This window comes from Phyllobates terribilis, unplaced genomic scaffold, assembly GCF_046119375.1.
Source record: "Phyllobates terribilis strain yellow unplaced genomic scaffold, ASM4611937v1 Scaffold_5__5_contigs__length_657084704, whole genome shotgun sequence".
Classification (NCBI taxonomy): Eukaryota; Metazoa; Chordata; class Amphibia; order Anura; family Dendrobatidae; genus Phyllobates; species Phyllobates terribilis.
Window position 1 is genome coordinate 54574606 of NW_027362765.1, and position 15602 is coordinate 54590207.

At 46.4% G+C, this 15602-nt stretch overlaps 1 protein-coding gene across 2 annotated transcripts in view; it reads left to right on the forward strand.

The window, feature by feature from the left end:
- LOC141271947 (uncharacterized) overlaps positions 1–15602 on the forward strand; it is a 208897-nt gene that overhangs the window by 179821 nt on the left and 13474 nt on the right. Inside the window, exons 1-6 of one of the 2 annotated variants that reach the window (XM_073682194.1) lie at positions 1549–1627; positions 9476–9621; positions 9751–9930; positions 10014–10137; positions 10221–10318; positions 10517–10607. In XM_073682194.1, coding sequence (XP_073538295.1) covers positions 9544–9621; positions 9751–9930; positions 10014–10137; positions 10221–10318; positions 10517–10607 — 571 coding nt within the window. In that variant the 5' untranslated portion in view covers positions 1549–1627; positions 9476–9543. Of the gene's footprint in view, positions 1–1548; positions 1628–9475; positions 9622–9750; positions 9931–10013; positions 10138–10220; positions 10319–10516; positions 10608–15602 lie in introns of those variants that run through there. The other variant, XM_073682195.1, reaches the window with a different exon arrangement.

The window sequence follows — 15602 nt, forward strand, 5'->3', positions numbered from 1 at the left end:
CTCGGCTCCATACACCACGTACACACGCGGCTCGGCTCCATACACCACGTACACAAGCGGATCGGCTCCATACACCACGTACACACGCGGCTCGGCTCCGCACACCTCGTACACGCACGGCTCGGCTCCGTACACCTCGTACACACGCGCCTCCGCTTCGTACACACGCGGCTCAGCTCCGCGCACCTCGTACACACGCGGCTCGGCTCCGCACTCCTCGTACACACGCGGCTTGGCTCCGCACACCTCGTACACACGCGGCTCCGCTCCGTACACACGCGACTCCTATCCGTACACCTCGTACACACGAGGCTCGGCTCCGCACACCTCGTACACACGCGGCTTGGCTCTGTACACTTCGTACACACGCGGCTCCTATCCGTACACCACATACACACGCGGCTCTGCTCCGTACACCTCGTACACACGCGGCTCAGCTCCATACACCTCGTACACACGCGGATCAGCTCCATACACCTCGTACACACGCGGATCGGCTCCATACACCTCGTACACACGCGGATCGGCTCCGCACACCTCGTACACAAGCGGCTTGGCTCTGTACACTTCGTACACACGCGGCTCCTATCCGTACACAACATACACACGCGGCTCTGCTCCGTACACCTCGTACACACGCGGCTCAGCTCCATACACCTCGTACACACGCGGATCGGCTCCATACACCTCGTACACACGCGGCTCAGCTCCATACACCTCGTACACACGTGGCTCGTCTCCATACACCACGTACACACGCGGCTCGGCTCCGCACACCTCGTACACATGCGGCTTGGCTCCGTACACACGCGGCTCCTATCCGTACACCACGTACACACGCGGATCGGCTCCGTACACATGCGGCTTGGCTCCATACACACGCGGCTCCTATCCATACACCACGTACACACGCGCCTCGGCTCCGCACACCTCGCACACACGCGCCTCGGCTCCGCATACCTCGCACACACGCGCCTCGGCTCCGCACACCTCGCACACACGCGCCTCCGCTTCGCACACACGCGCCTCCTATCTGTACACCTCATACACACGGCTCCGCTCCGTACACCTCATACACACACGGCTCCGTACTCTTCGTACACACACGGCTCCGCTCCGTACACCTCATACACACACGGCTCCGCTCCGTACACCTCGTACACATGCGCCTCCGCTCCGTACACACGTGCCTTCTATCCGTACACCTCGTACACACGCGGCTCCGTACACCTCGTACACACGCGGCTCCGCTCCGTACACCTCGTACACACACGGCTCCGCTCCGTACACCTCGTACACACGCGGCTCCGCTCCGTACACCTCGTACACACGCGGCTCCGCTCCATACACCTCGTACACACGCGGCTCCGCTCCGTACACCTCGTACACACGCGGCTCCGCTCCGTACACCTCGTACACACGCGGCTCTGCTACTTCCACACTGTAAACCCCTCCTGACCCCACACATAACCTTCACCTCATCCAGCACCATGACAACCAGCACAGCAGAGTCCTGCATCCACTGAGGCCCCTGATCATGTGACCCCTGACTCCTCCCCTCCTGTGACCTCATCACAGGTCCTGTGCGCACAGAACAGCCATATATGTGGTGGCTCTGCAGGTGGAGGTATGTGGAGATTCCCCATTACTGGGCGGGGGGACATTAACCCCTCCATTCCTGGAGATAGTGCCCCCCCTCCCCCAGTACTGCCATGTGTATATGTACAGTAATATAACGCTGGATGTGCTCATGTATACAGGGGGCATTAACCCCTCCATTCCCGGAGATAGTGCCCCCCCTCCCCCAGTTCTGCCATGTGTATATGTACAGTAATATAACGCTCGATGTGCTCATGTATACAGGGGACATTAACCCCTCCATTTCCAGAGATAGTGCCCCCTTCCCCCAGTTCTGCCATGTGTATATGTACAGTAATATAACGCTGGATGTGATCATGTATACAGGGGACATTAACCCCTCCATTTCCAGAGATAGTGCCCCCTTCCCCCAGTTCTGCCATGTGTATATGTACAGTAATATAACGCTGGATGTGCTCATGTATACAGGGGGCATTAACCCCTCCATTCCCGGAGATAGTGCCCCCTCCCCCAGTTCTGCCATGTGTATATGTACAGTAATATAACGCTGGATGTGCTCATGTATACAGGGGACATTAACCCCTCCATTCCTGGAGATAGTGCCCCTCTTCCCCCAGTTCTGCCATGTGTATATGTACAGTAATATAACGCTGGATGTGCTCATGTATACAGGGGACATTAACCCCTCCATTCCCGGAGATAGTGCCCCCTTCCCCCAGTTCTGCCATGTGTATATGTACAGTAATATAACGCTGGATGTGCTCATGTATACAGGGGGCATTAACCCCTCCATTCCCGGAGATAGTGCCCCCTTCCCCCAGTTCTGCCATGTGTATATGTACAGTAATATAACGCTGGATGTGCTCATGTATACAGGGGACATTAACCCCTCCATTCCCGGAGATAGTGCCCCCTCCCCCCAGTTCTGCCATGTGTATATGTACAGTAATATAACGCTGGATGTGATCATGTATACAGGGGACATTAACCCCTCCATTCCCGGAGATAGTGCCCCCCTCCCCCCAGTTCTGCCATGTGTATATGTACAGTAATATAACGCTGGATGTGCTCATGTATACAGGGGACATTAACCCCTCCATTCCCGGAGATAGTGCCCCCTCCCCCCAGTTCTGCCATGTGTATATGTACAGTAATATAACGCTGGATGTGCTCATGTATACAGGGGACATTAACCCCTCCATTCCCGGAGATAGTGCCCCCCTTCCCCCAGTTCTGCCATGTGTATATGTACAGTAATATAACGCTGGATGTGCTCATGTATACAGGGGGCATTAACCCCTCCATTCCTGGAGATAGTGCCCCCTCCCCCAGTTCTGCCATGTGTATATGTACAGTAATATAACGCTGGATGTGCTCATGTATACAGGGGACATTAACCCCTCCATTCCTGGAGATAGTGCCCCTCTTCCCCCAGTTCTGCCATGTGTATATGTACAGTAATATAATGCTGGATGTGCTCATGTATACAGGGGACATTAACCCCTCCATTCCCGGAGATAGTGCCCCCCTCCCCCCAGTTCTGCCATGTGTATATGTACAGTAATATAACGCTGGATGTGCTCATGTATACAGGGGGCATTAACCCCTCCATTCCCGGAGATAGTGCCCCCCTCCCCCCAGTTCTGCCATGTGTATATGTACAGTAATATAACGCTGGATGTGCTCATGTATACAGGGGGCATTAACCCCTCCATTCCCGGAGATAGTGCCCCCTTCCCCCAGTTCTGCCATGTGTATATGTACAGTAATATAACGCTGGATGTGCTCATGTGTACAGGGGACATTAACCCCTCCATTCCCGGAGATAGTGCCCCCTTCCCCCAGTTCTGCCATGTGTATATGTACAGTAATATAACGCTGGATGTGCTCATGTATACAGGGGGCATTAACCCCTCCATTCCCGGAGATAGTGCCCCCCTCCCCCCAGTTCTGCCATGTGTATATGTACAGTAATATAACGCTGGATGTGCTCATGTATACAGGGGGCATTAACCCCTCCATTCCCGGAGATAGTGCCCCCTTCCCCCAGTTCTGCCATGTGTATATGTACAGTAATATAACGCTGGATGTGCTCATGTATACAGGGGACATTAACCCCTCCATTCCTGGAGATAGTGCCCCTTCTCCCAGTTCTGCCATGTGTATATGTACAGTAATATAACGCTGGATGTGCTCATGTATACAGGGGGCATTAACCCCTCCATTCCCGGAGATAGTGCCCCCCTTCCCCCAGTTCTGCCATGTGTATATGTACAGTAATATAACGCTGGATGTGCTCATGTATACAGGGGACATTAACCCCTCCATTCCCGGAGATAGTGCCCCTTCCCCCCAGTTCTGCCATGTGTATATGTACAGTAATATAACGCTGGATGTGCTCATGTATACAGGGGACATTAACCCCTCCATTCCCGGAGATAGTGCCCCCTCCCCCCAGTTCTGCCATGTGTATATGTACAGTAATATAACGCTGGATGTGATCATGTATACAGGGGACATTAACCCCTCCATTCCCGGAGATAGTGCCCCCCTCCCCCCAGTTCTGCCATGTGTATATGTACAGTAATATAACGCTGGATGTGCTCATGTATACAGGGGACATTAACCCCTCCATTCCCGGAGATAGTGCCCCCTCCCCCCAGTTCTGCCATGTGTATATGTACAGTAATATAACGCTGGATGTGCTCATGTATACAAGGGACATTAACCCCTCCATTCCCGGAGATAGTGCCCCCCTTCCCCCAGTTCTGCCATGTGTATATGTACAGTAATATAACGCTGGATGTGCTCATGTATACAGGGGGCATTAACCCCTCCATTCCTGGAGATAGTGCCCCCTCCCCCAGTTCTGCCATGTGTATATGTACAGTAATATAACGCTGGATGTGCTCATGTATACAGGGGACATTAACCCCTCCATTCCTGGAGATAGTGCCCCTCTTCCCCCAGTTCTGCCATGTGTATATGTACAGTAATATAATGCTGGATGTGCTCATGTATACAGGGGGCATTAACCCCTCCATTCCCGGAGATAGTGCCCCTCTTCCCCCAGTTCTGCCATGTGTATATGTACAGTAATATAACGCTGGATGTGCTCATGTATACAGGGGACATTAACCCCTCCATTTCCGGAGATAGTGCCCCCCTCCCCCCAGTTCTGCCATGTGTATATGTACAGTAATATAACGCTGGATGTGCTCATGTATACAGGGGGCATTAACCCCTCCATTCCCGGAGATAGTGCCCCTCTTCCCCCAGTTCTGCCATGTGTATATGTACAGTAATATAACGCTGGATGTGCTCATGTATACAGGGGACATTAACCCCTCCATTCCCGGAGATAGTGCCCCCTCCCCCCAGTTCTGCCATGTGTATATGTACAGTAATATAACGCTGGATGTGATCATGTATACAGGGGACATTAACCCCTCCATTCCCGGAGATAGTGCCCCTCTCCCCCCAGTTCTGCCATGTGTATATGTACAGTAATATAACGCTGGATGTGCTCATGTATACAGGGGACATTAACCCCTCCATTCCCGGAGATAGTGCCCCCTCCCCCCAGTTCTGCCATGTGTATATGTACAGTAATATAACGCTGGATGTGCTCATGTATACAGGGGACATTAACCCCTCCATTCCCGGAGATAGTGCCCCCCTTCCCCCAGTTCTGCCATGTGTATATGTACAGTAATATAACGCTGGATGTGCTCATGTATACAGGGGGCATTAACCCCTCCATTCCTGGAGATAGTGCCCCCTCCCCCAGTTCTGCCATGTGTATATGTACAGTAATATAACGCTGGATGTGCTCATGTATACAGGGAACATTAACCCCTCCATTCCCGGAGATAGTGCCCCCTCCCCCCAGTTCTGCCATGTGTATATGTACAGTAATATAACGCTGGATGTGCTCATGTATACAGGGGGCATTAACCCCTCCATTCCCGGAGATAGTGCCCCCTCCCCCAGTTCTGCCATGTTTATATGTACAGTAATATAACGCTAGATGTGCTCATGTATACAGGGGACATTAACCCCTCCATTCCCGGAGATAGTGCCCCTTCCCCCAGTTCTGCCATGTGTATATGTACAGTAATATAACGCTGAATGTGCTCATGTATACAGGGGGCATTAACCCCTCCATTCCTGGAGATAGTGCCCCCTTCCCCCAGTGCTGCCATGTGTATATGTACAGTAATATAACGCTGGATGTGCTCATGTATACAGGGGACATTAACCCCTCCATTCCCGGAGATAGTGCCCCCTTCCCCCAGTGCTGCCATGTGTATATGCATAGTAATATAACGCTGGATGTGCTCATGTATACAGGGGGCATTAACCCCTCCATTCCCGGAGATAGTGCCCCCCTCCCCCAGTTCTGCCATGTGTATATGTACAGTAATATAACGCTGGATGTGCTCATGTATATAGGGGGCATTAACCCCTCCATTCCCGGAGATAGTGTCCCCTCCCCCCAGTTCTGCCATGTGTATATTTACAGTAATATAACGCTGGATGTGCTCATGTATACAGGGGACATTAACCCCTCCATTCCCGGAGATAGTGCCCCCCTTCCCCCAGTTCTGCCATGTGTATATGTACAGTAATATAACGCTGGATGTGCTCATGTATATAGGGGGCATTAACCCCTCCATTCCCGGAGATAGTGTCCCCTCCCCCCAGTTCTGCCATGTGTATATTTACAGTAATATAATGCTGTATGTGCTCATGTATAGAGGGGACATTAACCCCTCCATTCCCGGAGATAGTGCCCCCTTCCCCCAGTTCTGCCATGTGTATATGTACAGTAATATAACGCTGGATGTGCTCATGTATACGGGGGACATTAACCCCATAAAATTTTCACATTTTTCCCACAAAAATGTTTTTCAGTCCCCAGTTTTGCATTTTGTAAGGGTAACAGGAGAAATTGCACCATGCAACTTGTTGTGCAATCTCTCCTGAGTAAGTCCGTACCCCATATATGGGGGAAAACCACTGCTTGGGCGCACGGCAGGGTTCGGACGGGAAGGAGCGCCATTTGACTTTTTGAATGTAAAATTTGCTTGAATAATTAGCGGATGTGCCCCTGATGTGCCTAAACAGAGCAAAACCCCCACAAGTGACACCATTTTGGAAACTAGACCCCTCAGGGAACTTATCTAGATGTGTGGTGAGCACCCTTAACCCCCAGGTGCTTCACAGAAGTCGGGTCTACATGACAACATCCGGAAGCCGCCGCAGACATCGCTGGACGCCGGCAGGAGAGGTGAGTATAGCAATCACCTCCCACCTTGCCCCCGCAATGCTCCGATCGACTTCGATCGCAGCATTGCGGTGGTTAATGTGCAGGGAGCGGTGCGGGACCACTCCCTGCATATAGCACCGGGTGTCAACTGTGACAATCAGCTGATTGGTGGCGATCGCCCCGCACCGCTTGTGTGTGGGCGCGATCGCTTCACGCGTAATAGTACGTAGCTGGTCCATAAGTCTCAGGGCACGGCTACGTACTATTACTGACCTGGTCGGAAAGGGGTTAAGCAAGAGGCACCACTAACCAAACAACACCATGAAGACCAAGGAGATCTCCAAACAAGTCAGGGACAAAGTTATTGAGAAGTACAAGTCAGGGTTGGGTTATAAAAAAAAAAAATAGCCCAATCTCTGATGATCCCGCAGAGCACCATCAAATCCATTATCACCAAATGGAAAGAACACAACAAACCTGCAAGAGAGGGCCGTACACCTAAACTCTCAGCCCGGGCAAGGAGGGCATTAATCGGAGGCAGCACAGAGACCAAAGGTAACCCTGGAGGATCTGCAGAGTTCCCAAGCATAGACTGGAGTATCTGTCCATACTACTACAATAAGCCGTACACTCCATAGAGATGGCCGTTATATACGAATGGGCAGAAAAAAACCTTTACTGACCAACCAAAATTGTAAGGCTCTTTTTGAGTTTGCCAAAAGACATGTAGGAGACTCCCCAAATGTATGGGGGAAGGTGCTGTGGTCAAATGAGCCCAAAATTTTGGCACACAGGGTAAACGCTATGTCTGGTGCCAAACCAGCACAGCTCATCATCTCAAGCCCACAATGTTTTTTTGGCAGCAAGGACAGGGAAAATGATCGATTTGAGGGGAAGATGGATGGTGCGAAATACAGGGATATTCTTGAGCAAAACCTGTTTCAGTCTGTCAGTGATTTGAGATTGGGACGGAGGTTCACCTCCCAACAAGACATTGAACCAAAGCATACTGCTAAAGCAGCACTCGAGTGGTTTAAGGGGAAACGTGTAAATGTTTTGGAGTGGCCTAGTCAAATCCGAGACCTTAATCCAATTGAGAATCTGTGGTCAGACTTGAAGATTGCTGTTCACCAGAGGAAACCATCTAACTTGAAGGAGCTGGAGCAGTTTTGTCTTGAGGAATATGCAAAAATCCTAGTGGCAAGATGTGGAAAACTCATAGAGACTTATCCCAAGCGACTTACAGCTGTAATTGCCACAAAAGGAGGCTCTACAAAGTACTGACTTTAGGGGCGTGAATAGTTATTTTCAAATATTTTGTCTTATTTGTTGTTTGCTTCACAATAAAAAGAAAACCACATGTTCACAGTTGTAGGCATGTTCTTTACATGAACTGATGCAAACTCGAAAAAATAATATGAAATTCCAGGTTCTGAGGTAGCAAAATATGAAAAAATGCCAAGGGGGGAGAATAATTTTGCAGGCCACTGTGTGTCTGGATGTGGTTTTATATCTTCCTGTGATAGGGTCTTATGGATTTAATTAAGGATAGGCGACGGTGAGCGGGGGCGCCAATTGCATATTGCGTAGGGTGCCAACCTTAGCCCCTACGTATGATTTTTGGCCAGACACATTTATTTTTAATTTACTTTTTGATATTTTTAGAGGTGTAAAGTAAAAGTGATGTTCTATCAAAACAATCTACATAGATTGTGTAGTCAGTGGATTGAATGCGTTTCTCTTATACTAGTTTGACTCTAATTCGGTGGACCCCCAATTTTTTTCCTTCATATGAAAAAAAAAAAGATTCAACAATGATTATAAAAACCTGACCGAGAACAAAAATAGTTCTAGCACCCTGAAACAAAACTGTATTTCTTCTATAAGAAAAAAAAAAGTGTGAATCCAGCCTAAAAATGACAGAACTTGCAATGGAGCCTTCTCCTAGCTTAAGACTCTGTTCACATCTTTGCAGAAAGGAACAAAATAAGGGGATATTAAGCCCTGTTGTGTACAAAGCACTAACATTACTTTAGTATCACTTGCTTATCATACATGGCTTAAACGAAAATAATTTTTGGGCTCTGTACATATTATTTTTATATTTCTATTCTGTTGTAGGGACATAAATACGAAATTAGCCAGGTCCTGAATCTTTTGCATACCAGAAACCCGTGGCACCAGTCAGACCCTGTTGACTATAGCAGAGTTTAATGGATTTCCATCATATGCTTTAAAGGGAATCTTCTGCCCCTTCTGAGAAAGCATGATATAGGGGCAGAGATCCCGATTATAGCAATGTGTCACTTATTGGGCTGCATGTTGTAGTTTTGATAAAATCACAGTTTTATCTATTGCAGATCTACCAATTCCCTGAACGCTGAGCTCTGTATAACTCTGTGCACACCACTGATTGGCAGCTTTATGCCTACCCACAGTGTACACAGAAAGCTGCCAATCAGTGGTGGGGTTATACAAAGCCCTATGAATATGGAGGACTACACGGCAGCAGGTTTACTTGTCCTCTAGTGGTAATTTACTGCTGATAAAACTGCGATTTTATAAAAACGTTATGATTTCACATTGGCTCATCTTCTCATTCAGGTCCCAACAATATCGGTTCCTCTCAGTGGAGATCTTCTATATAAGAGAATTTTCCTGATCCGTCAAGGATGGATAGGGACAGGGACAAGATGGCGGAGAGGATATTACACCTCACCCTAGAGATCCTCTTCCGGCTTACTGGAGAGGTGAGAGATTCTGATGACGTCACATTACATCATTCTTATCTATGGGAATAACAGATGGACAGAACTGGAGAGGTGAGGACTCTGGAAATGTCTGTAGTGAGATTTATTAATGTGTCTCTCCATAACCAGGATTACACAGTATTGAAGAAGACCTCTAGTGAGCGCTGTCAGGCCCCTGTGTCTGAGAGATGGGGAAGACCCCTGAGCACAATCACAGGGCCTCCACCTCACCCCCTGATGCATGAGGACATCAATGACCAGAAGATCCTAGAACTCACCTACAAGATGATTGAGCTGCTGACTGGAGAGGTGACACTGCTGGGAATGCTGGGACATTATACAGTAACGCTATGAAGGGATCGGGGTGATGACGGTATCATTGTATGTGTCAGGTTCCTATAAGGTGTCAGGATGTCACTGTCTATTTCTCAATGGAGGAGTGGGAGTATTTAGAGGGACACAAAGATCTGTACAAGGACGTCATGATGGAGGTTCCTCAGCCCCTCACATCACCAGGTAATAGACAAGACTAAATACACGTGGTCTATAATTATCTGTATGTAAAGAATGAATCCAGTCCCTGTATGTGTTTCCTCCAGTTCTATCCAGTAAGAGGACAACACCAGAGAGATGTCCCCGTCCTCTTCTTCCACAGGACTGTAAACAAGAAAATCCCAATGTTCCTCAGGATCATCAGGTAGATGGAGGGAAGGTGTCATGAGATCTCCCCTATGATGTGTAGATGGCTGTGAAGGTCTTGTGCTCAGTCTTGTTTTATCCACCAGTATTATATGGTTTATACTTGTGTAATGAGAACGGTGGAGATAACAGGATTAGAGCTGATCATAGATGGGACTTCTCCATCTGTCTGTGACTTTTGCAATATTTATTTCAGGGTAAAGATCTGCCCCATATTAATACTACAGAGACATATGTGAGGGGTGATGATTGGTGTAAAGAGGAGATTCCTACAGATAACAGCACAGGTGAGTAGTAACCAATAAATGCAGTGAATAGTCTTATTTTTTTTACAAAAAATGGTATTGTATAATGGTATTGTTTGACCGAAATGACTTGGGGTATGTGAAGACGATCAGTAAACACTGCGGATTGGATGCAGCACACTTGCGCTGCGTGCAATCCGCAGCGGCCAGATGTTAGAGCATAGTGGATGAATCCCATGCCCACTATGCGTTCCCGTGCTCCTGCGGCTTACCCGCGGGGAGGGACGTGTGGCGCGTCTTCACAGACCGCAGCATGTCTATTTCTCTTGCAGAGAAGATGCGGTGAAGCCGCATGTGTTCAGTGAACACATGCGGCTTCACCTGCGTGCAGCGCTTTGAACGGAGCATCAAGTATTCTGTGTTCAAAGCGCTACCATTCCTGACAGTGTGCACATACCCTTACACAAATGATAGCTGTCAGCTGAATACTTGTTTGGTCAACTTCTGACCTCCCCTTACACGTGAAACTTTGGCGAGGCCTCGGGCAGTAGCTTTTCTCCAGGAGAACAAAAGAATCGTATAGTGAAATGGATTGTATCAAAAAAAAATGTTCAACAATTGAAAAAATGTAAAGTATTAATTTTTTTTTATTTTTAAGTTTTGATATTCCACTTTTAACTCATTATCGACATATCAGTTACATCATTCGTCTGGTTACTGACAAGGCGCATCTTTCCCGGCAGATGATGGCTGCATTATTCAGCCATCATCTGCTTCTAACAACTAACAGCAGAGCGGGACATCGATGGGTTACCATGACAGCTGGGGGTCTGCTGAAGACCTCCATGCTCGTCATGACTATTCTACTGTGAAAACCAGCGTTTAGCTTTCGTTCATAGGAGACCATGATTTTCACTATATATATAGTACTGTTGTAGCTCTGCAGTGTATCGTAGGAATGATCAGACCATTCAAGTCCCCTAAGGGAACTAACTAACTAATGGTAAAGAGAAAATTTTTTTTTTCACAAACATAAAAGATGTTCCATTAAAAAAAAAAGCAATTATAAATACAGATATTTTGAATCACTAAATTCTTAAGTCTATTAAAATATAAAATAATCTGATCTGTAAACGGCTTAACGAGAAAGAAATCAAACTGCTAGAATTGCATTTTTTTGGCAGCCACAACATTGCAATAAAATGCAATAAGAGACAATCAAAACATCATATTTAGATCCCTAAAATTGAAAATGTTACGGGTCTCGGAAAATAACAACACAAGCACAATGTTTTTTTAAATTTTTTTACAAAGGTCAGTGAACATGGTAAATAAAAAAAACAATTGTGGCATTGCACGTTTTTTCCAATTTCAACGCATGTTGAATTTTTTCCCACTTTCCAGTGCATCACATAATAAAATGAATGGTGTCTTTCAAAAGTATAATTCATCTCGCAGAAAACAAGCTCTAATATGGCTATATGGACAGAGAAATAATAAAAAAAACTTTAGGCTTTTGGAAAAAGGGGAGGAGATTTTTTTTACAGTTCATTTTGGCAAACTGTGGGGGTATAATACTGTGTCAGGGGACTGTGTGGTGACATACTATTGTGCCAGGGGACTGTGTAGTGACATAATACTGTGCCAGGGGGCTGTGCGGGGACATAATACTGTGCCAGGGGGCCTTGTGAGAGACATCATAGTGAATGGGGGGCTGTTTGGAGACTTTACACTGTGACAGGAGGCTTTGTGGGCACATCATACCATGTATGGGGGCTATGTGGGGACATTATACTATGTAGGTGGACTGTGTGGGGACATTATACCGTGTAGGTGAGCTGTGTTGGAACATTATACTATGTGGGTAGACTGTGTAGGAACATTATATTGTGTATATGGGCTGTGTGGGGACATTGTACTGTGTAGGGACATTATACTGCATGGGAGGCTGTGCAGAGAAGCTTTGTGGGGACTTCATACTATGTATTGGGGCTGTGTGGAGCATAATACTATGTAGGTGGGATTTGTTGGGACATTATACTGTGTAGTTGGGCTGTGTGGTGACATTATACTGTGTAGGTCGGCTGTGTGGGGACATTATACTCTGTACAGGGCTGTGTGGGGACATTATACTATGTAAGGGGCTGTGTAGGCACATTATACTGTGTAAGGGGCAGTGTGGGGACAGTACTGTGCAAGCAGGGCTGTGTTGGGACATCATACAACATGAGGGGCTTCAGTGACATACTGTGCGTGGGAACATCTTACTGTTTGTGGGAACTGTAGGTGCGTCATATTGTGTTGAAAGTTGTTGACCAATGTACAAGGGCTGAATAACAGAATCTGTATGATTTACTGTTTTATATCAACTTTATAAAAAGCTGTAAATTATAAGGTTTTATTAAGCTACTACAGGTAACAATACAAGTTACATTATGCCCTATTGTCACATGTATAAACAGTAGCAGCGAGTCAGTAGACTTAATTCTACTCAATTTTAAGTGATAAAAATTTACATAAAACAATAATAATGAGCAGAATTAAGTGTGACCGGTTGGTTCAGCCCTCTACAACAGTCAGTCTCTTATGTGGCTAGGTGGGAAAATTAATTACCCACGCGTTCTGTCAGAAACACACTAACGCTGCCTTCTAATTATCATAAACCCCACTCACTCGCAACACAAGTGCCTTGGATGCTATTGTAAAGGGGGACTCCTCTTCCCACTCACTCATTTACTCCCCTATCGCAGTAGTTTGACAATGAGCTACGCAGAGCTCACAGTTAGCCCTCACATCCACATTACACTTTTTTCGCTGACACCCATTGCCGTTTTACAGCCAGTGCCTGGTACATGCTACTCAATCCATGGGCAACATGTATCAGCTAACGGTTTCACTTTAAAACATATGTGCAAGTAGAGGCATACAGGGACACGTGTGCTGGCCCAAATGGTTATCCATCATTGACAGTTACCTGTTAATTACTATGTATTCACACTCCATGTCTGGTCTTCATCAGATAACCTGCTTGAATTACTTGTTCACAGCAGGGAGTGCTGTGATCCAATGCTCATGCATATAGACCAAGGATTAATCATCTCACCCTTAATTGAAGTGCTGGGTTCGTGGTATGAAGCGTGGATAATGTCCCTGCCAGACACAGCATACAATCGAAAAAAGTGAATCCAGCTTCCACGATATAGAATCTTCTTCTTTCTTTATTTAATCCATTAAAAAGTAAATGCAAAGGTACAGCCACTGGGGGAGGTGTGAGGGGAAAAAGGAAACGCAACACACTAGACTCGTTTCGAGCGCACTGCACGCTCTTGAACACAGTGTGATGTTCTCAGCAATACATAGGTATATACAATGGGTCAGGTAAGTAATCACAGGTTGAGATCCTGGGCGTGATCAACTGAACACCACATTAATTAACCAAACCCTCTTAACATAACGCATGTGCTGAGACAAAAGTGTATGATTAAAAACCGTATAATAAAATAAAACAACAATTGTGACTAAACAAGGAATCTACTGAACATATACATACAAAGAAGAAAACAAAGTATATACAATGTTAATTCTGGAACAAAAACCAATGAAAAATGGTGGAATAAAATAAACCAGATAAACGCAGCTCTGTGAACATAATGCAAAAAAACATATTTTAAAAGCTGATATGTATGATTTAAGTTCCTGCCAACACTAAAATGTGCAGATAATTAGTAACATTGCTGAAAATACAATAATAACAAGAATTTGGACAGTACACTGTGTTCCAAATTATTATGCAAATAATATTTTCTCAGATTTTCCCAAATTACCTATATGAATTGCAGTCATTGTAATTTTCCAGTCAAATAACTATTAGAGTACAATTGAAAGGTTTTTGTACAAACTGCCTATGATAACAGTATATTTAAAAAAAATAAAACTCTCAAACTGCACTCAAAATGCATGTTCCAAATTATTATGCACAGCAGAGTTTTCAACCTTTTCATTTTAATAAAGAACAAAAAATGGTCATTTTTGAAATTATAAGCATTAGCAGATTATTACAAACTGAAATCAAACAGTTTTCAACTCAAAACTTTATTCTAGGTGATGTTACATTTGCACATAGGACCTCTTGTTCGAAAGGAGCTTCTGAACTCTCTCGTCCATTGAATTTGTCAGGTTTTGGATGGTTTCTGCTTTAATTGTTTTGCATGAGGACAGAATACCTTCCCAGAACTGTTGCTTAGATGTGAACTGCCTCCCGCCATCAAAGACACTCCTTTTGATGATGCACCAGAGGTTCTCAATGGGGTTGAGGTCAGGGGAGCATGGGGGCCAAACCATAAGTTTGTCCCCTTTTATGCCCATAGCAGCCAGAGATGCAGATGTATTATGTGCAGCATGAGACGGGGCATTATCATGCATGAAAATGATCTTGCTGCGGAATGAACGGTTCTTCTTCTTGAACCATGGCAGGAAGTGCTGTTTGAGAAACTCAACATACATTATGGAGTTCATCTTTACCCCTTCAGGGATCCTAAAGGGGCCGACAATCTCTCTCCCCATGATTCCAGCCCAAAACATTACTCCACCTCCTCCTTGTTGGTGCCGTAGCCGTGTTTGCATGGGGTGTCCATCAACCAGCCATCCTCCACTCCATCCATCTGGACCATCGAGCGTTGCACGGCACTCATCGGTGAACAAAACAGTTTTGAAGTCAGTCTTCATGTATTGTTTGGCCCACTGGAGCCGTTTCTGCTTGTGTGCAGTGGATAGAGGAGGTCGACAGGATGGCTTACGCACAGCTGCAAAAACCTCTGAAGGACCCTGCATCTTGTTGTTCGGGGGAAGTTGGAGGCACCAGCAGCTTCAAAAACTTGTCTGCTGCTATGACAAGGCTTTTTTGCCGCTGCTCTTTTAACCTGACGTAATTGCCTGTAGGAAAGAGTCCTCAATTTTCCCTTATCAGCACGCACACGTGTGTACTGTGAATCAGTTACATACTTCTTGATTGTGCGATGATCACAATGAAGTGTCTTG